This window comes from Trichosurus vulpecula, chromosome 7 (genome assembly GCF_011100635.1).
Source record: "Trichosurus vulpecula isolate mTriVul1 chromosome 7, mTriVul1.pri, whole genome shotgun sequence".
Taxonomy (NCBI): domain Eukaryota; kingdom Metazoa; phylum Chordata; class Mammalia; order Diprotodontia; family Phalangeridae; genus Trichosurus; species Trichosurus vulpecula.
This window is the reverse complement of record NC_050579.1, coordinates 83,425,455-83,449,989: the sequence shown is the minus strand read 5'-3', so window position 1 is coordinate 83,449,989 and position 24,535 is coordinate 83,425,455. Positions and strand designations below refer to the sequence as shown.

General features: G+C 37.5%; 1 protein-coding gene across 1 annotated transcript in view; it reads right to left on the bottom strand.

Moving 5' to 3' along the window:
• Window positions 1–303: 303 nt before the first annotated feature.
• Window positions 304–24,535, bottom strand: part of THBS2 (thrombospondin 2) — a 47,312-nt gene continuing 23,080 nt past the window's right edge. Inside the window, exons 9-22 of the mRNA XM_036767570.1 lie at window positions 24,308–24,484; window positions 22,189–22,362; window positions 21,807–21,934; window positions 21,531–21,683; window positions 20,252–20,470; window positions 16,566–16,673; window positions 14,478–14,637; window positions 11,428–11,546; window positions 10,640–10,874; window positions 8,077–8,304; window positions 6,214–6,485; window positions 5,795–5,892; window positions 3,406–3,545; window positions 304–2,483 (exon numbers count right to left, since the gene is read on the bottom strand). Coding sequence (XP_036623465.1) covers window positions 2,476–2,483; window positions 3,406–3,545; window positions 5,795–5,892; window positions 6,214–6,485; window positions 8,077–8,304; window positions 10,640–10,874; window positions 11,428–11,546; window positions 14,478–14,637; window positions 16,566–16,673; window positions 20,252–20,470; window positions 21,531–21,683; window positions 21,807–21,934; window positions 22,189–22,362; window positions 24,308–24,484 — 2,219 coding nt within the window. The 3' untranslated portion in view covers window positions 304–2,475. The remainder of the gene's footprint in view (window positions 2,484–3,405; window positions 3,546–5,794; window positions 5,893–6,213; window positions 6,486–8,076; window positions 8,305–10,639; window positions 10,875–11,427; window positions 11,547–14,477; window positions 14,638–16,565; window positions 16,674–20,251; window positions 20,471–21,530; window positions 21,684–21,806; window positions 21,935–22,188; window positions 22,363–24,307; window positions 24,485–24,535) is intronic.

Below are 24,535 nucleotides of genomic sequence, written 5' to 3'. Positions count from 1 at the left end.
AGCAGGGGTAAATTTTTAACTGACTGGATCATAAACAGTGTTGGGAGGTTCTGTGGGATATTCTGAGACCTGTGTAGAAGTAGAGTGTCTCCATAAGGGACCAGAAAACCTATAGTTTGCTCTCTAAGGAGTATATTTGAAGCAACCTGTAACCAAGCAACAGGCTTGTTTAGGTAACACAACTAAAAAAGTTCTTTCCTGTTTGATTTTTTTTTCCTCTTTCTACCCTCCTGAAAAAGGAGTCCCTTCAATTTATAAAAAAGATAAAGAGAGAAGCTTTTATATAAAACCTTTTTACAATTTATTTCTTATTATTAATCTTTAAAGTATAAAAATGAGTCTCTAGCTAAATGAAGGACTTCAATGGTAAAATTTTGTCCATGTAAACAAATAAATAATTATTTACAGTCTTTGGCAAAACAAAGCAGTTTCATCAATCTGGACGAGAAGGATTTTTTTTTAAAGAAAAACATCATAAATAATTTACAAAGGAAAGTATGGTACAGTCTAAATATTAACATCATTGTCTCACGCTGATGTACCGTTTCAATCAAACAGCTCCAAATAACCAAAATCCTACATGGCCGTGACAACTGTGACATTTAATGAAGTCTCCCCCACCCTTACTTAGAATTGGGAATACAGTTCCAAAAACCAGAAGCATGAACTGAGAAAGACTGAAAACATTACAAAACCAAAACAACAATAAAAGTAATCACCAGAAGCATTTTTAAGTTGCTAATACGAAAATGCAATAAAATGTGCAACATTGTCAAGAGCTGTGAATTATTTCTTATTGTTATAGGAATAAAATTTCCATTGGAAAGAAGAGGGGACAGAAAGAAGTTGCCCAGGGCTAGGCAATAGAGAATGTTTCCTTAGTAAAGTCCATATGTGAAGTTTGATTAGCAAGTATTTCCTGTGCAGAAACTACATGCAATTTAATGCAAAGGAAAAAAAAAAGGTATTGAACATTTTTCTATTAGAGAATAACTGATTAACTGGTGGACCTGGTTAGACTAAATGCTGGTTCTTCTTCAATATTCAATCAAGAAAACATCCTATGTACAGCAGGCAGATAATAATATGAAATAATGAATTAAAATTGGGGGTAACTATATATATTAAGGTTCCATTTATAAACTCTTTATTATGATTTATTTCGTCCTATGATAATCTATAGCATTCTATATGACAAATTAGTACTATCAAGCCATGTATTTTGACGGGCACATACATTGTTTTAGCAGTATGTACATGTTGCTATATGTTCATTATACTCATATTTCTCAAAAATGTACTAAAGAGGCAGTGTATGATATGCTTAAAATAAGTTATTAGAGAACATAGCTGCATCTGATAATCATCTAATAAATATTAACAAACATTTATAACTGGAACCTTAATGTAATATGTTACCAAACTAGGTAACAGTAACATTGCCATCATTTGCAAAGCCCAGATCAGGATTTACATGTCAAAGTGCATTTGTTTTTGTTTTTGGTTTTTTTTTATCTTTTGTTTTTAATTTTTCAGCAGCAGAGATTGGGAAAATGGATCAGAGGAGAAAAACAACAGCAACCCACAAGAAATCAGGGAACGGCTAACCATAGAAAAAGAAGGATTTATCATAGTGCAAGGTTCGAGCTGGGGTACTCCGCTTTGTTATCTCATATACCAATTTTGTTTTGGCTGGTCAGGCTCTTCTTCCAACCCATAGAACCTAGCCTTTCACACTGTCACAAATGAGGCCTTATTGCTAGGTCTCCTCTGCAAAATATTTCCTGGTACCGATGTGAAAAGATGCCTTTTGAATGTGTGGGTTGTTTTGGTTATTCTCTGTGGGTTTTTCTCCCCAAGAACACCCCAATCAGTTAGAGGATCCATTACACTGGCTTCTGTGACCCTTATACCACCCCACCCCACCCCCAACTCTTTCTTTACTATTACAGTACTACAACCTTGATTTAATTCCTATTCACCTTTGACTGATGTATTCATGTAGGCCAGTCCTGCACTGAAATTGGTTTAGCACTCATTTTCCTGCTTAATTTAAGACATGGCTTATACTCAGCATCCTCTTCAGCTACATATACATAAATATATTAAGTAATTACACTTTACATGTAAACGTCATCCTTTTAAAACAAACAAACAAAAACAGTAAAATACATAGTCGTGCTCAATTTTTTCACTCTGCTGAAGGTGTCTAACTATCATATTTTGCTTCTATGGCACATTGGCCACTTGTGTTAGGGTCCTTTTGATATTACTTCTCAGAAGGCACTTGGGCATAGAATTGGCTGAGCAACTCCTGGGAATGGAGAAATGAAAGGCTGCTCAGAGGAAAGGGCCAAGGAACTGGAGAAGGAAGAGAAGGCACAGAGAGAGAAGCTGGAAGTACTGCATTGAATTGAGGTGTCTCAGTTACACACAGCACACACAGTACTTTGCTGGAAAGGCAGCATCCCTTGCTCAGGCATCTGCAGGGAGAAAAGAGAGATAAAATGAATAGTGGGACTGTGACATGAGCTACCTTTGGGCAATTGACTTTGCCCCACTGGGCCTCATTGCCTTCTCTGTAAGAGAGGAATTATTGGCTATAAGAACATAAGGTCATAGATTAAGATCTGGAAGGACTTTCAGAGGGCATCTAGTCCAACTGGTTCATTTTATAAGCCCAAGGGAAGTTAAATAACTTACAATCTCATAAATCCAAATCCTATGAAAGGTTATTCTGCAGCAGCACAATGGCTTGCACAGAGTAGACACACACATGCTTATGGGAAAAATGCCTGAAGCTATTTTGAGAGACAACATGATGTAAAGGAAAGAGAGAGGGCACAAGGAGAGACAGAAGTCAAGGATTCTAGGTCTTCTCCCTCCGCCTCTGGCTAACAATGACCTTAATCAAGCCTCTTCAATTCTCTGACCCTCAGGTGTCTCATCTCATCTCTAAAAATTTCTTATGTGTTTGAAAGCAGGGACCTGGACTCTTGAAGTCCATTCCAGGTATAACATTTTGATGTCATAATTCAGTGTGACTGGTTGCTGAATAGCCATCACATTCCGTCCACAAGATTCTTCTCTCCAAGGTTTTAATTCACAATATACACATTACGGAAAGAGTCAATCTTTTTTTAATTAATCACAGATTTGTAGATGGTCTGGAGGTCACATAGTGACTTAGTCACTATTCGTTATATAGCATAGATCCCCAGATGTTCATTAGACAACATGGAGATCTTTATGTATATTCATTTTTTTACTTCATCTGTGATTTCATTAGCTTGGGAATTTCAAGGAGGAAACTATCTACCAATGCAAATTGGCACTGCTTTGCAATCTGAAGTTGTTCCCCTGGGACAGCCAACTGCTTCTAAAGGAAGATTCACCAAAACTTACCTCGGCATTCATATTTGAGGTCTGAGAAAAAGACCATTTCTTGAGAAAAGACGAAAAGACCTAACCGTCCCCCAGCGTAGGTTTGATCATAGATTGGTCCTGAATCTGCCATAACCTGCTTCCCTTCATGTACTAAAACTCTGTTGGAAAAGAAACAATAGAAGTGCAATTAACTTTCTAGAGAATGCGCACAAATACTCTAATACAGTAGCTAGTGTTTGTGCAGTACATTTCTAGAGTCCTTAGAGGTATATATACAAAGCACTTTGCACATACTATTTCAATTGATCTCAGGGGTCAGCTTATGATGATTGTAATTGATATTCACCTCACTCTTTAGATTAAACAAAGCATTTTATGAACATTTTCATTTTGTCCTCAACAACTTAGTCACTTAACCCCCGTAAGTCATGCTTTATTTTTTGACAGTAACTATGATTTCATTGCTATTGGAAATACTTGGTGAAGAAGCTCCCTTTACCAATTCAGATCAGCACCAGCTCAGCAAATGATATGATCTTACAAAGCTGCCTGGGACACCAAAAGGCTAAGTGACCAGGGTTGTATAGTGTATATCAGAACTAGGACATAAGTGTTGGACCAGCTTCCTATCTACTATGGTATACGGCCTCTCTATGGCTATTATTATCTCAATTTTACAGATGAGGAAATAGAGGCTCAGGGAAGTAATGGGACTTGTTCTTGGGTCACACATCTAGTATGTGTCAGAATGAAATCTAAACCCTGGTATCTGAATCTAGCGTCCTTTGTGTTACACTGTGTCACCTCTTTAATAACTCTAAATATGTGATAAATCTACTTCGTCCTTAGTCTAGGGTCCAGCAATGCTGAACCAGTACCTCTGAGAGCTATCACACCATCTGATCTAGAACTGGGCCTTCATGCCACTTCCCAGACATCTTCATATCATACTGCCTGCAGTCTGACCACCTTCCCTATCCCCTTCTCACTGGAACTTTGGGCTTTTCCCTTATAAGGCTAGGCTCTGACAGTTCATATTTTGCTTTATCTTGCCTTGGAACCAAACCTCCACATTACTTCCCTGCCATTTACAAACCATCCCTCTAAGATAATCTGCCCAATCCCTAGTCTTTTAGTTCCTGTGTTAGAATATAAGAACACTGAGTTCTAGGATGCCCTTGCTTGCTTTTATTGGTAGCCCCAGCACTTGGGACAGTGCCTATTATAGTAAATGCTTAATAAATGCTTCAGCTGTATACCTATTCTAACCTGTGTTGTATGTCCCTAACCTATTCCCCATTCCTGCTTGGCCAATAGTCATATGCTATTGATTAGATACACAGATATAGCTCTGTGAAGCATTTGGCTGTCACAAAAAACATTACTGGATTCCAATGAGTCACCAAAGAAATTTCCCATCATCTTTTTTGAAAATTTATTTTACCATAACCAAGTATATTAGAGTAATATCTGTGTTCCAAGAAACCTGGCTGTAGTGTTCTCTCTGGTATTTCAATGCAAAGATATTAATTGAGTTTTTATTTTTTTCCAATTAAGAAAAATCTTTTCTGTTTCTTGAATTTAACCTATCTAGGAGAAACATGCGTATTTGTTGGTTATATTTAATGAGTTTTGAATTATTAAGATAAAATATTCTAAATCCCATTTGAATATATAATCTAAATTCTAGATAGTAACTTAGTAAAATGTACTAAATAATTTATAATTCCAATCTTGAAACACTGTACAAACACTAATGATGGTTATTGTTATTCCTAGATAATTATTGACTGATGACTGACTATGCTATTCATTTTTCCCTTTTACCTTCTTTGGCCTCCATCCCAATTTTTAGTGGAAATGGATTTCAAAAACTTTTTTTAATGTAAACATTTTGTTAGAAAGAAAATTATCTTCTTTCAAAGAAGCAAACCTTCATACTTTATAGGTAAAGTTGGTGTTATCTTTGGGCTTCCTTTTCAATATTAACTATAAATATGTATTACTCACAAATTGGATCAGTTTGAACTATTTGAATAGGTGCATTATGGGTGGTTTACATGGCATACTTTCTTTTTTTCCATTTCAGTTACTGTTAATTCTATCATTCTACCCCCCCCAATCCAATGTACACACACACACACACACACACACACACACACACACACCTTATCCAATTTTCAGAGACATTTCTTTAAACTAAACTAGGCACCACAGAGAGGTGGAGAATTAAAAGAAAGAATATTTTGAATCTAAGATTCCAGAGAAGAATCGGTAGATAGGCTTAATTAGTGGATTTATCCATTAATCTTTAAATTTGCCATTTTTTGAGAAAGAGAAAACTATGAAAAGGTAAGTTATACCTAGGAAATAGAAAAGAAACTATAAGAACTGAGGCCCTCCTTACCTTATATAACCTGTCTTGGGTCTGTGAGTCAGATGCCACCTGTAGGCAGTATAATCTTTCCAGCCTATATTCTTGGGGTCATGCCATAAGGTCCGTACCTAGAAGTTAAAAAAATTGCCATTGAATAGAGTTGAAAGTGAATGTAACAGTTATTATTTAGCATTTTCTATGAGAAATAGTACTTCTGGAAAGAAACAGGAAGTCATACAAAGTCATTCTTATTACTTAGTCTTTTTAAAGTACTACACAGTTTCTGAAAGACCTGTAGCTTAACATCTGGAAGGTTAGTGGGATAGAGTTGCCACAAGAAGAAAACAGGAGCTTCTAAAAGAAATGAGAACTCCAAGAAGCTGAAGGAGAAAGCAGGTAATCAGCTCCCCCTACTAATGCTTACACCTCATAGACCTCAATTTCCTTACTTGTCCTTCTGTGTTTCCTGTGTGCCATAGAGCATTCCTGAGATGTTCTCCAGTCCCAGTGGTAGAATTCACCACTTTGAGTGATACACCTGAGTAGCCATAAGCCCTGGTGGGCTGGTTTTCCCAATAAGTCTGGGTGACCTGCTTCCACATCACAACATAAAACCGACTGCTTGATTGGTAGCCAAACACAAACCCGGCATAATCATCATCACGGTCGGTGTTGACATAAAATGTGCCACTAAAGTCAACAGAGCCAAACTCATCAAAACCTGGATTCAAATGAGAAACATGTCAGGGAGCAATAATTTCAGATGAAGATGAATATTCCCTTAATTTCATTGATTAGTCCAACAATTACCAAACCATTAGGGACTATAGTCCTTTGGCCTTCTGGAAGATAGGTGCTATTATTATCCACATTACCACTAGGCATTTAATAAATGGTTGTTGGAGGATTGATGCTGTTAGGTGCTATGAAAGGATTCGATAATTAACAAGGTATGGCCTCAGACCTCAAATAGTTAATAGAACACTGGGGAGATGAGATAAGAATGCAAGTAACTACACACATGATAAGACCTCTGATAGAGACACAAATAATGTACTATGGAATTGGAAAACTAAGGAAGATTCCTTCCAAGTCAAGAGAATTCAGGGAAGGCTACATATGCCCTTGATTTTAACTCTGGTCTTTGGCTTCCTGGTGTTTTTCTTTGTTTGTTTTTATCTCTGTTTTTGTTGAACATCATGAGGCTGAGAAGGGATAAAAAAAACATACAAAGGTCAATTTTGTCCATGACAACAACTCGCATTAAAAAGTGCTCCAGAAGTCACAAGGCACTTTTCTCATAAAAACTATGTAAGGTAAGCAATGTGTTATGAGTCTTCTTTTATAGAGAGAGAAACTGAGGGTCAGAGAGGTTAAGTAAGTTGCTGATGATTGCCCAGGAAATAAATATGAAAGCTGGGATCTACACCCAGGTCCCCTGATCATATGGACAACACTCTTCCCACTATACCACAATGGTTCTTATACCCATGTCTAAGGACAAAGTGACATCTAAGCCATTGTAGAGAGATCAGCCTCTCTGTGTTTTTAAGGGATGTCTTCAGGAAATGAGATTCCACATTGTCTTCTGCTGTGTCCTCCAGGATCCTTCAATTGTTAGTAGTATGCACTGTCTGAAAGCTTATTTTATCTAAACAAAGTCCTTCTTTTTATGATTTGATCTTGGCTTCCCCTGCACTGGTTACCAGTTTTTGAGGGATAACCAATTTTCAAAGAAAAACTTTAACTTGACCGTTTAGGTTTTTTGCTCCTCTTAAGGGGGTTAGAATGACCCAGAAACATATAAAACACTATGATACATCATAGATATACAAATCATCCTATATGACTTTCATTTCTATAAAAATGTCGAACTTCTACTGTAAGTCTAGGGAAACTTTGATACATTTAACATTCCAATGAATCTCAAAGGAAAGAATAGCCATCATCGTCCCTATTTTCTTCCTCATTTACTCTTAGAAAAAAGAAAAAGGCTGTACCTATTCTTCTATTAAGAATGTTATTAAATACCCTGTTTTTCTTGTAAGCCCTCCCCTTTGCACTACACTATGCCGGATTATTCCAACGACCATGCTTCAGAATATAAAATGGCATGCTTTATATTAAACAACAACTGCTCATTTCCTGGTGTAGTGATGTTCTGATGAGCAAATTTTAAATGGCACCTAGTCAATGAGAATACTCAAAACATCACACCAAACACTACTCACATAATTCGCAATATCTGTATATCCTATGGTCCCCATCCACTCAAGGACTATAATGGTGTCATATTTTGTTTGGAAACTCACCTACAGCTATACCAGGATCAGAATTGGCTGTCTGCACCAGCTCCTTGCCTTGGTGACGAATTACCCAGTTGGGATCTATCTGGGTTGTTCCTTTAGGGTCTAAATGCACCATTTGGAACTTTCTGAAATCAGTTTCACTGATAGCATTATTTTCTGGACACACATCATCAATATCAGGGACATTGTCATTGTCAAAGTCATCTTTACAAATATCACCCCTTCCATCACCTGTATTAAAAAAGGAAAGGAACCTAGATTAGTAAAAAGATAGTGATGATCAGTCAATATCTAATCAAAGTAAATTAACATGTCCTGAAAATTGAAGTCAAGTTTCTATAGAGTCTTTAAGTCTATATTCCTTTATCAGTCCCTGTCCTAGGACTCCCACACCAATTAGCCTGACTATGTTAATCATCATAACATCCCTACCTCCTCTCCACTTCATTCATCTTTTCACACACACCTTCACCTCAAAAATGGTAATGTGCCAAACAAAGCAGCAGAAATTAATGGCATACATCAGGGTGGGGAACCCCAAACCTCTACTGAATTTCTACTTTGGAATAAATTGAAACAATGGTTTGTGTGACAGGAGTTTTTACATTCTACTCTTTACTCTGTTGTGAATCTCCTAAGTGATGATAATTTTTTTCCATTTGTAAAATATTTCTTCCCTAATCTGTTCCTTCCCACTTCAGGCAGGATTATTAAGCTATTGAATTGGGTTTATTTATGATTTACTTACCGGAAAATTTTTAGCAAGTTTATCAGGAACAGTTTACGTAAAGGAATATAATTGGAGAGAATGAGATGAGCAACCTGAGCTCCATAGAACTTGTACCATAATGCTATCAATATGACATTCCTGGACACAAGTAAGTAGCATTTTGGTGGTCAAGCCCATTTTACCTGGAGTTCTGTGTCTGTAAGGAGATTATGCCAAATGAATTGGAAAATCAGAGCACCATGGAGTTAAATGGGACCCCAGAGGCCTATGCCTGAATAAACATCCCATCTACAACATATCCCAGAAGAGGTCTTTCAGCCTTTGCCTGAAGATTTCAAGTGAGAAGGAACTCATTACCTTGCAAAGAAGCCCATTCTACATGTTTAGATGAATTTTTTGTTTTATTTTTCCTGAAATTTGCAAACCATCACAGTGCCACGGGTCATATTCCATAAATTTGAGAATGTAGAGGGGATTTTTTAGAAAATGAAATGTTTCTACTTGATTTAGAAAAAGAGTTCTAGACAAGGAATCAGAGGAACAGAGTTTGAAGCCCAGCACTAATATTTATTACCTATGTGACTCTGAGAAAGTAATTTAACTTATCTGGTCCTTAGTTCCCTAATATATAAAAAAGAGGTGGTTAGATAAGATGAACTCTAAGTTCCCTTACAGCTCTAAATCTATAACTCTATGATCCTAGGACCTTTAAATGTTATGCAAGGAGGTAATCCAGCTGCTGGGAAAAGAAGACCAGATTCTCCAGTGTTGTGTTCAAGTTTCCAAGACCATTTTACTTGGTAATATCCCAAGACAAACTCCAAATCTTGGACAGCTGTGTGCTCCTGAACTTGTTTCCTTAACACTTATGATAATACCAGGGTCTCCAACTCCAAATTCCTTTGTGCTGGTCATAGAGAGAGTCCTTGTGTCCAAAGTTAGGATTTGAGCAAATCCATCTACCTACAAGGTACGTCTTTTCCCAGGGATATTGGCTGGCAATAACAAGGATTCCTAACTATAAGCTCTTGAAAGAATGTGTCTTCTCAGTGGTATGTGATTTAAAGAAGGGGCCCTTGATTTAATATGGTCCATAAATAAGAGCATTTGTGTATTTCTTTATCTAGATACTATATAATTAGAGCCATGGCCAGGAGCTTTCTACATGTGCCATTGAGACAACTTTCCCAATCTCCTTGTTTCTAAGAGATCCCATAATTTGGTAATGCAAATTAATTTTTCCCCTAAAATCATAATTTTCCTCAAGAGAGATTAGAATTTTGTACTATTTTTATAATTTATAATCTCTGACCATTAAGGAAAAGAAAGAAATTGAGCCATTCCCATTATCTCTGTCTCAGAGAAAAAAAAAGTATCATTCCTTGGTCAATATTTCATCTCTTTTTCTATTTCTAATGGGGAGATTTGTTCCTCAAAGATCACCAGACCCTTTATAAATCATGAAAACCCTGACATTACCTATCCCCACTGCCAAATCCATACACATTTGATGTTTAGCATCTGTTGAAGAATGCAAACACAGCAACATGTCAGCAATGTATCAGACAGGTCATGCAGAAGCAAGCAGCATTTTATGTGTCCAGTTCCATATGATATCTAAGACAACTGTGTTTTTCCACTATAATTTTTAGGATGATTTCATCACACTAATATCTATCTGCCTTTGGAGAGCTTTTCACGAACACTTCTAGACAGAGTTCTTGGCTTGTAAGTGAACAATCACACATACACACACACACACACACACACACACACACACACACACACACCAAAAAATAAAACAAACAGAATTGTGCTTATTTGAAGAGCACTTACCATCTGAGTCCTCCTGATCAGGATTGAAAACAAGCCGGCAATTGTCCCTGTCATCTGGAATGCCATCGTTGTCATCGTCAGAGTCACAAGCATCCCCCTTGCCATCATTATCATGGTCAGCCTGATTAGCATTGGAGATGTAGGGACAATTGTCTTGGTTGTTCTGGTGGCCGTCTTCGTCTATGTCTTCGTTATTATCACACTGGTCGCCAACAAGGTCGTTATCCACATCAGTCTAACAAGACCAAGTGACAAGTTATTAATCCCATTTCAGTGGAAGAATAAAAAAACTTCAAAAGAGTAGTTCATAATATTGGCCTTAACAAAGATCCATTGTGGAGAGCTGTTTGTTTTTCACTATGAGAATATAAATACCATGAGTTTAAGGTCCCTTATTATTTTCATCTGTGAGAATAATCATTTACATTCTCGAATGCTTTATGGAAAGGCATCATCTGGAACCTGAGTCCAGTGTTGGAATTTAGTGAGTACTTGCATGTCACAGCATGAAGGACTAGGAAATCCACTATATTTTGTCTGTGACAATCAGAGCCCTGCAATAGGACTTTGCTGCAAGCATACAAAGCTTCAGCCAAGAACAGCACTGCAAAAGACTGATTGTACCACACTTTATGAAATGAACATATTTGTACATAATCTATGTTATATAATGGATATATAGCAAAAATAATTATTAATTTCAGTCTGCTTGTTCATTTACCAAATATTTATTAGGTTAAGCTATATCTCACTCTTCCTCTATTCATTCATATAATCTGATTATTTACCTGGTCAGGATTGTGCATCAAGGGGCAATTGTCACAGTGATCTCCAACCCCATCACCATCAGTGTCCCTTTGATCAGTATTGTAGACATAGGGACAATTGTCCCTTTCATTAAAAACATCTGCAGATGACCAAAGAAAGATGTGGAAGCATATTGAATTTAGGGAAAAGCTGTATTTTATTTCTTATCTCTTAAATCACTTTCATTATTTCTTTTTGTTTTCAATAAGAAAATCACCTATATTATGATCATATGTGTAAGTATTTGGATTTATCAAATAGCATGAATTATATTTCTCTGTGGAAACTGCTACAATTTTCATATTTTAAAAAATAGAGCCCACTCTTGGGGATTTCTGAATAATAAATCATAATGAGTAGTCTTTGAGTAAGTGTCTTTACAATGCACACCTTTGGGGATTCCAACCTGTATGACCAATTGATTATCTCCATTGAAACTCCAGGAGTTCTGCAGGATATTATATTATTTTAGCATTTGCTAGTGGGAAAATACCAATGGCAAAGCTTTGCCAGATTTTCTTTCTAGTCTTTTGTTTCAGGAAATTAAATAAATGATGTTACATTCCTGGAAAAGCTGTATTGTGTAGAAATAAGTAATATGAATTGGCAATTGACTGAAATAGCCAAAAGACAGCAAGGCATCCAAGATAACACTGGCTTTTTTCATACAAAAACCATCATAATATTGCCAACAGTGGGGAGGACCATGGGAAAAGGATTTAAGGGGGAAGATGAAGAATTCTGTCATAACCATACTGAATTTGAGATGGTGTTGATACAACCAGTTGGAAGTATCCTGGGGAAATGTGGAACTGAGTGGTTGAAGAGAGATTGGAACTAGTTTCAGAACTTGGACAACTTTTGAAATCACAGAAGTAGAAAAAATCTTTCTAAGCTGCCATAAGCATTTTGTAGTGGAAATAGTATTAGGATAGTACCCAGAAAACCTAAGTTCAAGTGCTATCTTGGACAATTCCTAGCTCTATGACTGTACAGATAGCTTTCTTCCTCTGGGACTATTTCTTTATATGCTTAAAGGGAGTAATAATACTTCTTCAACCTACTGATAGACTGAAGAGGTAGCAGCTGTGGGCCTGAGTGGAAAAGGCCTCAAGGGTGTACGTGGCGATTGATTACCCCTGGGCTAGAAAAGATCACCAGAATGCTCTCCTGGTGCTTATAATCAAGACAGTAAGCATGTTATAAAGCTGAACCCTGGATTTCTGGGTGGAGTGCATTGAAAAAAGAGACTGAATTTACAAAAAGTGGAAAATTACTGTTCGGACTGAGTGATTTAGTCGATGGTCATGAGGATGGTTTTGTTGAGAGTATGAGATAAAGTAGTATGTTCTGTGGTTGAAATATGTTTTGTGGAGATCTCTCAACAAATAGAGATTGTCTTCCAGGTTACTATCCTCAGATGTTTATAAGTATATCAATGTACAGATTCCTCAGTGTCTCCCAGAAATTAAAAAAATTTGAAAGGCAACATGACATAGCATACAGTATAGTAGACTAGAATGAGAAAAACCTGTGTTCAAATCCTATATCTGATACTTTCTAGCTGTGCAATTCTGGGCAAGTCATTTAACCTTTATGTGCCTCAGTTTCTTCATCTGTAAAATGAGGGGATTGAACTCTATGATTTCCAAGAGCCTTTATAGCTCTAAATCTATGAGTCTGAGATCCTGTGAATGTATATAGTGCAAATTTTTCCACCTCTGGTTATACCACAGTATTTTGCATGCATTAACTTTACATCCAACTGTTTTTAAGTGGAATCACTTGATTAAGCAAAGGAATACTAGGAATAACATGGATAGGAGTAGAGAGAAGCCCACTATCTGCAACTGGTAGATGCCTTTAACTCACATGCCATCTCAGAAACTATCCATGAAATTCAAGGTATGAGAGATATCCTGTTCAGGACTATGGAGCCAATGGTCTTTCTATATCCTGTCTGATATAAATTAGGATATTTAGTTCAGAGCCCCACATTTTGGGAAGGCCACTGCTATGTAGAAGAGTGTCTTGAGGAGGGTCACCAAGAAGGTGAAGGGCCTTGAGATCATGCTATTATAGATGAGTTTTGGCTAAAGAAATTTGCCTGTGCAAGAGAAGACCCTGGGGTTTGGTGGGGAGGGGACGTTATGGGTATCCCCAAGTATCTGAAGGGCTGTCATATGGAAGAAGTGTAAGTTAGCTAGCTAGCTAGCTAGCTAGTTAGTTTTGGTCCCCTAGGACAGAATTAGGAGCAAGAAGCAGAAATTGCAAAGAGGCAAATTCAGCCTTGACGTCAGGAAAAATGGTCCTAGTAGTTAAGGCTTCCCCAAAGCAGAATTGGGCTACTTCCAGGAGTAATGCATTCCTCATCACTAGACTGGCAAATATGAAATAGACATCGTATGATCATATACAGGGTAGATGGTAAAGGGGATGTAAGATTGGAAACAAAGTGGATGAAGCAGTGCTGTGAGGGTGTGGAATATATTGCATGAATGGATATGGCCCTAAACAAGTCCATTAGTATTTATTGATAGTGAAGCCTTTATAGTAACTGGTAGACAGATCAGGCAGCTACTTCTGTGGCATAATTTCAAGGCCGCTGACTAAAGAAGAAAAGCTGTCCTATTTGCTTGGTAATGGCTGAAATGCTTTTACAAGGTAGGTACACCATAATTATGTAAGAAATGCGTATATTTTTGGACAGATATAAACTACAAACTATAAGTCACTGTTATCAAATCTTTTCCTTGCCAAAGCAAGATTTGGTCGGGGCAAGAGGGTATTGTTCCCATAGAAACTATGAAAGGGATAAAAGGTGAAAACTTTGAAAATAAAGGGTGCAAATTTCATCAACGTCGTATTTCAATTTCAGTAGAGTTGAAGATATTCGCTACAGGAGGAAGGAAGCAGACAAGAACCAGGGAGAATACACATGGAGAGTGTTTCTATAAGGTTAATAAGATTGAACATTTTATTATAATATGTTTAAATACATGAAATGCAATGAGAAAGAAAAAGAACTTACCATCTCCATCAATATCTACAGAACAGGCGTCACCTTCTCCATTATTGTCCGTGTCAATCTGAGCCAGGTTATGCACATAAGGACAGTTATCACAGCGATCTCCAACCTCATCCTTGTCATAATCAGATTGACGAGGATTAAAGAGAAGAGGGCAATTGTCCTAGAAAACCGGAAAGCATGTCAAAGTTGGAAATGCTTGTTTGATTGGAAAGGGAAGAGAAGAAAAGGAAATTAGCATTTATATAATGCCTACTATGTGCCAGACACTGCGCTAAGTGATTTACAAGTATTATCTCATTTGATATTTTGCTCAGTTGACCATTAAAGTCTTTATCTTATTTATCTATTATAATATATTTGTTGTCAGGTGGAAAATATTCAGAAATGAAAATAATGAAACCAGGATTGCCTAGTCAAAGACTTGGTAGAGATAAGGCTTAAGAAATCTCATTGTTCTTCTAGTTGCGAAGTCTAATAATGGGTAGATGAAGTCAAACTTAGGGACACAATTCTTAACTTTATTATATCATGTTATATAACTTATCTTTGCCAAAATTGACTCAATTATGGTATCATATAAAATGAAGTTTACATTTAGACAGATAGGAACTGGACTTGTGATGCCATTGACAAAGGGCCATCCCAGATGAGGACACTCCCTCTACCAATACAGATTAGGACATTGTCTGCAATTTATATCATTAGGTTGGTAAGTAGGGAACTGAGAATCTAAGTGTTTTCCTCAGGATCGCCCAGCCAGGATGTGTCAGAGGCCAATCTTGAACCCAAATTTGGCTGATGCTGAGACTGGCTCTCTAACTACTATGTCACACTGCCTCTCAGCATGGAGGGTTCTAATAGGAAGAATTTAAATGGAAAAATGTGAAGCATTGGCATGATTTCTATAGTAGTTGTTTTCTCCTAGGTATTTATATAGCTTGTTATCATGAGGGTTGCAATGGCTGAAGAATTTGCCACCTTGTGATTAGATCACTCTTTGCAGTTAGCTAAACTGATTAGTCCCTAAATGGCTTCTGCTGGGACCTGACTTGAAGCTTTTCTTGCATGGTAAAGCCTGACAGAGATTGTGTTATTTCATAGCTTTTGAAAATCCAGGTTTATCTCCATGTCCCCATGAAGTAGAAGAGCAGGACTATGCAGAGGTGACCCCATTTGGCTTATTTCCATAAAAAGTTGTACAAGGAAGGCCATTTAAGGGGAAAGGAGATGGGATGCAGCAAGCATAAGGGATAACAGATTGAAAACACATGCACTAGTACACACAAAATACAAAAAGACCCAGCACCCACTATGTGCTAGGCACTGTGCTAAGTATAAAAAAAGGAAAAAAAAAGAAAAAAAAGCCAGTCCCCACCCTCAAGGAGCTTACAATCTAAATTTAAAAGATTGTGTTAAATTAAGACAAGATTAAACAGTACATTAGAAAGGTTTATCAACAGGGAATGCAGGGTGGAACAGAGAGAAAAAAGAAGGGAAGCAGAAGATCCTAACTAACTTAGACAATGAGATTCAAGAATCTGCCATGCCAATGGAGGCTGCAAAGAGAAGACAGCTATGGCAGGTATCGTAGAGACAAACTAATTAGTATTGGACAACTAAATAGATGTGAGGCATGAGGTCTAGGAAATAGTCCAAGACAATGTCATGGTTAAGAACCTGGATGATTGGTAGAAAGATAATGTCACCAACACAACTACAGAAGTTACCAGGGAAGGTGAGACAAAATGAGTTCAGTTTTGGGTCTGCTGATTTGAAATGTCAGTGGGGTATCCATGTGGTGTAATTAGCAGACAGTTGGACACATGGGATCAGAATTCTGTTGAGAATCTGAGAGTAGAAAAATAGAAATGTGGGAATTATCCCTACCAAGAAAACAATGGTGGGACGGGAGAGGACACATGAAGTCACAAGAGTAGGTGGGATTTCCAAGGGTGAGCATGTAGAGCTATTTGGAAAGGTTTTTTTTTTAATTAGGTCAGAAGGTAGAATGATTAAAGTAATTAAAGTATAAGTTTTTAAATATTTGCTATATCATGGCACATGGTTAGAAGTGCAACAAAAACTTACCTTCTCATCATCCACGCCATCATTGTCATCATCAGTATCACAAGCATCACCAATGCCATCTTTGTCAAAATCTTCCTGGCCGGAATTCGGTAGGTGGGGGCAGTTATCCTGAAAATTTATTTATAAAAATGTTGAGTCAATTTTGCAGACATGTTTGAAGTCAGAATACCTGTGTTTAAATCTTGCTTCTGTCAGGTAATACCTGTAGGACCTTCAGCAAGTCATTTAATACTTTCAGACCTTCATTTCCTATATAAAATGAAGGAGTTACACTCAATGGCTTCTAAATTCCCTTCCAAACTTTAGCCCACGATTGTCATCATTTTCAGAACATTTCCAAAGTTCAATAAAATGAATTCAATAAAGCAACCCTTGTAAGTAAGAGGAGGGGATGCCAGATAGGCCTCCTCAATAGGAAACTTTTATGTAGGAAGAACATCAGTTATTTGCCAACCTTTAAAGTCATAAGTGTATTTCTTTTCAAGTTCTGCCCCTAAAATTATGTGGCTTATAATGGTGAGTGGAGACAAAGGGTGATCTTATTTCTAAGCTGTGAATCTCCTTGTGTTTGCCAAACACCACTAAACAAGAAAATAAAGAACTTTCCCTTTGTAAAAACTTCAAAGCATTCACAAGTACTCAATCTTCCCTTTTCCTCTCAAAACCTTAGATTACAAAATTAGATACTAAAGAACAAGAAATTGGCAACCTTATTGGACTTCAATTTTCCACAAAAGATAGTTTGGATAGAGGGGCATATTCAGATTGGAGCTTAGAATTATTATCCAAAAAAGTTATTTTCTGCCTTTCTATGTTATTCCTATTAGTGAGTGATATATAAATAAAAGAGACTAAGATCATATTACCAAATCAAAATGAACTCCAGATAAGAACCACCCAAGAATACTTGCTATTATCAAAATGTGACCATCAAAAACACATTTGTTTCTATTAAGTCAACAGAGGCGTTAGCAAACCCTCAGAGAGCGAGTGCTTACAAATGTGTTCAACATGTATCATTTTTCTGATCAGAAGCAGTTCTTCCTGGTGCTTCATCTTCAGCCAGTATGTTTCAGGATGTCGTGATAACAGTGTCAGAGGAGTGTATATTAATATTAAGGCTGACACAGATTCCAAGAACCAGAGAACCAGGAAGTAGAAAAGGTATCAGTGGAACCCCAGGTTACCCAGTGGATCTCTTTAGTCACAGTGATCTGGTGTTACCATACTTAGCCTGTGGTCAGTATCCAAACGTGCTACTTAAGTATATGGTCATCACACTTTGTTGCTTTTGAAATCATTGATTTTGTCTTTCTTTCAGGTGAAGTCCTATAGCCATTCCTGATTCCCCTTAATTATAACACCTTCCATTGGTTGGTTATTTCAAATTTATTCCGCATATATGTTTACTTTTAGCATGTTGTCTCCCCTATTCAACTGTGAGTTCCCCTGGGAAGAGAGTCGTCTTTTGTCTTTGTGTTTCCAGCACTTAATACAGTATCTATTACATAGTAGATTTTAATAAATGTTCACTGATTAACTGACTACAGACACAAGGAAAAAAAATAAAAGATATCCTCAGGGGCCAAATGAGCAAAGCTCTACTTGGAAAAATAAGTTTTACTTGCTGGTCTACTTTGTGCCTCAGGCACTGATCATAACCATTAAGATGATAACTAAAGATTTCATGTGAACTGTCAGATAATCAACAAACATTTTTCAAACATTTACCATGTGCCACAACTGTGCAAAAGTCACTCACCTACCCACCTTTGGAAAAGGACAATGCTTTTTCCAGGTGAATAATCAAGAATATTAATTCAAGTATGCATTGGTCATTGGAATGCTGAGGAAGAGTTAGATGAATTGGAACAAAAATGGTGTTTGTAAAATTTGTGCCCTCATTTTTAAAGTGGTTCTAAGGCCCTAAAGATCCCACTCTGCTTGCAACTTGGTGAAGAAAGAACACAGGATGTGGAATCTAATGCTTCCAATTTCCAGAACTTCTAGTTACTAGCTATGTGGCTTGGGCCAAATCACTTCTCTATTATGAACCTCAGTTTAATGATCTGTAAGATGAAAATAACAGTCTATCTCACAAGAATCTTGTGAGGAGAGTAACTTGTAAACATTATAATAATATCTAATATTTATGTAGTACCTTAAGAAAGTTTTAAGTATATTCTTTCATTTGATCCTCGCAACAACCCTTATTGTTATTATTATCCCAATGAGACAAGAAAGACAGAGATGAAAGATTGGGTGCCTAGCAGAGAGTCACTTAGGAAGCTAGTGTCTGAGGTGGCGTTTGACTTCAGGTCTCTCTAAATTCAAATATAACATTCTCTCTACTTTGCCAGGCTACCTCTTCTATCCTAGGTTTGTAGATTTAGCACCAGAAACAAAGCTCTTTCGTTGCCTCACTCAAAGTGAGAACCTGAAAAGACCTGAGCCTGAAAGGGCTAGGGTCTCCTAATGCATCCTGGCCCATCTCCAGCCTTCCTGCTGAATATCCGGCCACTGGACCCAGATGGCTCTGGAGGAGAAAGTGAGGCTGGTGACCTTGCACAGCCCTCCCTCACTCAAATCAGTCAGCTACAAGTCATGTCATCAATACCCTGATGTCATGGTCCTCTTCGAGAACGAAGCATAAACACAACAACCTGTTGCAGTGGTGGTGGTGGTGGTGGTGGTGGTGATGGTGGTGGTGGTTGTCAGCCATCAGTTGCAACCCCTTTGTTTTACTTATTAAGGACTTGAAATTTTATAGATCAATTAGATCAACACTGGCAAGCAAAGCCCAGTGAGCATGGGGTCTGTGAAGTTAATGGATGATCTCAGGGGCATCAATTTCCCTGTTAATTTTCTCTATGCCTTTTTCTCTCTTTCTCAGTGTGCATGAGTTTTTGTGTCTTTGCAAATATGTAGAGATACATATACATATAGGCATACAGCCTCATGAGTTGTGCAGGCTGGACAGGGTTGCAATCTGCATCATTGGAGGGAACATCAAAAGGAATAAGATCCATTTAAATGTGTGAGGATGTATGCATGCATATGTAATATACATGATATATTTGTAAGCATTTATTATCTATGTACATCTGTACACAAACCTTATATGTAGAATAAAGGGATAAGTTGTTCAAAGTCTGTTTGGGCTATAAGAGTGGAAAGATGAATATTTATACCTACTACATATTTTTATAGATAGATGAATTTTATTCCCCAGAAGCATCATGACACCCTTGACCTTAGAAAGAGATGCTATGAGAATGCTAACTTAAATAGCTAGGTGGCTCAGTTAATACATTATTTGACCTGGAATCAAGAAGACCTGAGTTCAAATCCAGCTTCAGATATTTTCCAGCTGTGGGACTTTGAACAAGTCTCTGCCTAAATTTCCTCAAATGTTAATGCAACCCTAATAGCACCTATCTTCCAGGGTTATCGTGAGGATCAAATGAGATAATATTTGTAAAACATCTAGCACGGTGTCTGGCACATAGGTGGTACTTAATAAATTCTTGTTCCCTCCCTCTTTATATTACAATGATGCAATATGATAGTAGAGCAGCAAAATTGGCATATCTCTCTCTCTCACACACACACACACACACACACACACACACGCACACGCACACAATTTCATTTCTTAACCACAACTCATATACCTTCCCACTTACCTTGATGCAATGATATGTAGCATTTGTTGCACAGACAAGGTTTTTATTGGGCCAGCCATCCAGATCAGAGTCTTCTCCACAGATAAGCCCATCACCAGCATAGCCAGTCTTGCATTCACACTTGTACATTGGGTCACTGAAATGGCCCAGGTAGATGCATTCTGAATGCTTATGGCAGTTGTGAGTCTTGTCTTTGCATGGGTTTTCAGGTTCACAAACCTGCAATACAAGACATCTGAATGTCAGTCTCCAACAGCCACGGAGTGCCTATGTGGATGAGGCACTATGGGGGAGATACATGAGATATATAAAGCATTGGCTTTAAAGAAATATGAGTAAGGCTATGACTGACTACACAAAGCCAGCAGAATCCATGTAACCAGAAGTCTTTATTCATCTGGTTTGCTGTAGCTAATTTGCACTTTCTTTAAGTGGCAAGCAGCCTAGATGTACAAATCAATTTTATTTTTTTGCCTTTATGTCCCACTTCAGAACCCTCTCTACTTCCCCCCTCCATGTACACATTACTAGGCAGGAGTATTCTAAGTCTACATCAGTGATGTCAAACTCAAATAGAAATGGGGACTGCTAACAGTTAGATAAGTATTCCTATGTGCTATAAATTGATAGTTTTAAAATGAAATGTTATCTATATTTTATTGTATTATTATTTATTTTAATATTTCTAAATTAGATTTTAATCTGGTCTGGGCTACACTTGGGAATATTGCTGGCTGCATCCATATTTGACACCTCCAGTCTACATAAATTGCAGAAATCTGCACCACCCACCACCAATAATTTAATTAATACTTTAATTTATTATCGCTATATAAAGCTGAGAGACTGTAGTGTAGTAGATAAATGGCTAGACTAGTAGCTCAAAAGATCAGATCAAGCCTTGCCTCTGATGTTTCTAGGTATTTTATGTTACCAAGATTGTAAAATGGCATTATTAGGGTTACATTATACTTCCCCAACTAAGTCTCACTCCCCAACTGTGATATTTTCTTGATATGTTCTTTTTTTTGTCCAAGAGTATGAAAGACCAAACTCCCAGAAATAATTTTACAGTAAGAGCTATCCTAAGTGAAGAATGCAACCTGTGCCAACCAGCCCACAAGCGGAAGGTGCATTTCCTTCCCAACTGATCTGAGACTAGATACTCCCCCACTCTCCTTTCCTTGTGGCTCTTGGCTGAGTTGCCATTAGAAAGTGTTCCACCCTAAGTTTACACAGCTGATCTCTTGCCCACTGACCTCACATCCACATTACTTACTTGCTTTTCTGTTCTGGCTGCCTCCAGCCCCACAGCAAAAGGCTGAGTTCCTTTGTAGCGTGGGGGACATGGCAGGCAGTGAAAGCCTGGATTGGTGTTGACACAGCGGTGAACCTTATTGGACATGAAGCAGACATCTGTGACAACTGCGCACTGTAGGGAAACAAGCAAAACAACTGGTTTGTTGAGTTCTCTGATCTTCAAATGATGCCTGGACTTTATCCTGAGAGAGAAAAAAAATATCTTGGGATATGATAGCACAGGAAGGGTACCTACTTCATCAAGGTCTTCACAATGAGTGCCATTCCCCAGGTAGCCAATTGGGCAAGAGCCACATGACCAAGAGCCATCAGGGAAACTATTACATTCTGCTCCAGGAAAGCAAGGATTGGATAAACATCCATCTGTGAAGACAGGAGGCAAAGTAAATTATTTTAATATTCCAAATGCTAATCATATTAAAGTAAATATAAGACAAAGTCATATTGACTCTTTTCAGAAGCTTCATTTCATGTGATGGACTACCATATGGCTATAGTTCAAACAACACTGGGTGTAATTCCTACTTCAGAGTATCTAGATCAGGGCCAGCCAAAGGCAGAGTCAAAGTTCACATGTTGCCAAATCAGAACAGAAGCATTGATTACTTCATACATACCAATGGGACAGCTCCGTTTGTTGCACATCTGGTGTTCTTTGACATCTCCCACGCAATCCTTTCCTCCATACTGTGGCTCAGGATTATTACAGACCCGGGATCTCTCACGAATTCCTCCTGCACATGTGACAGAGCAAGCAGACCAGGGAGACCATGGACTCCATCGACCATTAACTGTAATTGAAAGAAGAGTTAAAGATTAGTGATGTAAAGAGTACTTATAGGCAAACAAACAAAAAAACATAAATGTATTAAATGCTTTCTATGTGGTACTAAGTGCTTATGCTAGGCTGGATTATTAGAAATATAAATAGAAAATGTAAAAAACGTATCGAAATCTGAGGGTCTTATCGTCTATTGAGGCAGACAGCATTTATGCACATATATTTATATATGCATATATGAAAGTATGCATAAATAAATGGAGGAAATTTAAGGGGAAAGTATTTCTGTATTATTTTGTGTGATGATAAATTTTTTTACTTAACCTTTTGAGACTATTTCCTTATCTGTAAAATGGTTATAGTACTACTTATATAACCTGCCTTTCAGAATTGTTATCAGGAAAGTTCTTTGTGAACCTGAAAGTATTGCATAAATGTGTTATTAATTTTCTGGGGAATATGGATTTAATTCCATTTTTAGTTTGATGCTAATTAGCAAAACATGGATATGATAGCTATATTGAAGTGCTTGAAGGCTTTTCCTATGAAAGACATATTAGATTCTCTAGAACAAGAAGAAATGGAAAGAAGGAAAGGAGAGGATGATTTGACTCTAGTTAAGAAAAAACTTCCCAAATATCTAAATGAGAAGGCAGGTCTCTTTGGAAAAGAACTTGATGATGAGAAGGGTCGAAGGTAAAAGGAAAAGGGGACAGCAGAGGGTCTTCAATGACATGAACTTGGGCAGACTCGAGAGATAGTGTAGGACAGAAGGGCCTGGCATGCTATAGTCTATGGGGTCATGAAGAGTCAGATACAACTGAAATAACAACAAAAAAGCTATAATGCGATGCCCAGGAGGTTGTAGATTTCCTTTCCTGAGATCTTCAAGCCTGGAAGATCACTAGTCAGTTATATGTTAGAATGGCTCGTTAGAGTCCTTATCAGCTGAAATATTCTATGATTTTGAGATTAAATATATAAAATTTTAAAATGGCAATATTTCAGATAATTACTTTTAATTTTATAGAAAAAAATTTCAAATTTTGTGGAGGGCTATTGTATTACCAATTTCACTCATTTCATATATGCTCAAAGGACCACAGATACAAAACTAGAAGGTACCTAAGAGGTCAAGCAGTCCATTCTACATCTAACCCATTTTATAGACAAGAAAACTGAGTCCCCACAAATATGAGATGACTTGGCCAACGTCAAACATATAGTAAGAAAAGTAGTATTTGAACTTAGGTCTTCTGATTCTAGTTCCAGTGATTCATTCTCCATACAACATAGCTTCATGTTTCTGAAAAGTCACATATGAATCCAACTACTAAAGGAGCTCGTCATTTAAAGAAAGACTGCAATTTGGGCATTTTGCAAAGGAAATAATTCCTCTAAAAAGAAGATAACAATGCCCTATTTTCTTGATTATATTTCATTTTTTATCAAACAGATTTTCTTGAAGTTGGGCAAAGCTTCCTTTTATGAACCCCTATCCTTTACTATATAATTGAGAAGGAAGAGAGAGAGGAAAATAGTTTTTGGTTTTTTATGTTACATAACTTTAAGCCATTTCTTAGTTCAGAATTCACCACTGTAATTGCCTTTACAATTTAAGGGGTTTTTGTTTTGTTTTAACTTTATACTGAAGTCTTTGCAAAAGACCAGTGAAGTCAGAGCTAAGCCATACAAAGTCAATGTTGAGCCCAGGCAATCAGCATCAATCTGGAAGGCCAAGTTCCAAAAGTAAACCATGCCAAGATGGCTCTACAGCATTTGCTATTTCAATGAAAATATTTCTGGTACTTATTTTATTCAAGCTGGACTAGTTTTGAAAATAGACTCTGGCATGAATATCTTCTTTCTATGAGCTCGTGTCCATAGCAGTCCTTCAGCTGGCAATACCACATACAAGGAAACTCAGTAGGGTGCTGCTTTTTGTACAGACTTACTTGGACAAGGAGATTTCTCACATTCTTTTGTCTCACGTCCGCTTCCTTTACAATTCTTTCCTCCCAGCTGTGGGACAGGGGAATTGCAGAGACGGATACGAGTGATGTTCCCCAGCCCACAGGTTACAGAGCAGGAAGACCAAGGGGACCAATGACTCCAGCCACCATCTTGCCGTCCTGACAGATGCAGAAACATAGCAGAAGGAGATTAATATCCTATGTTGTTTA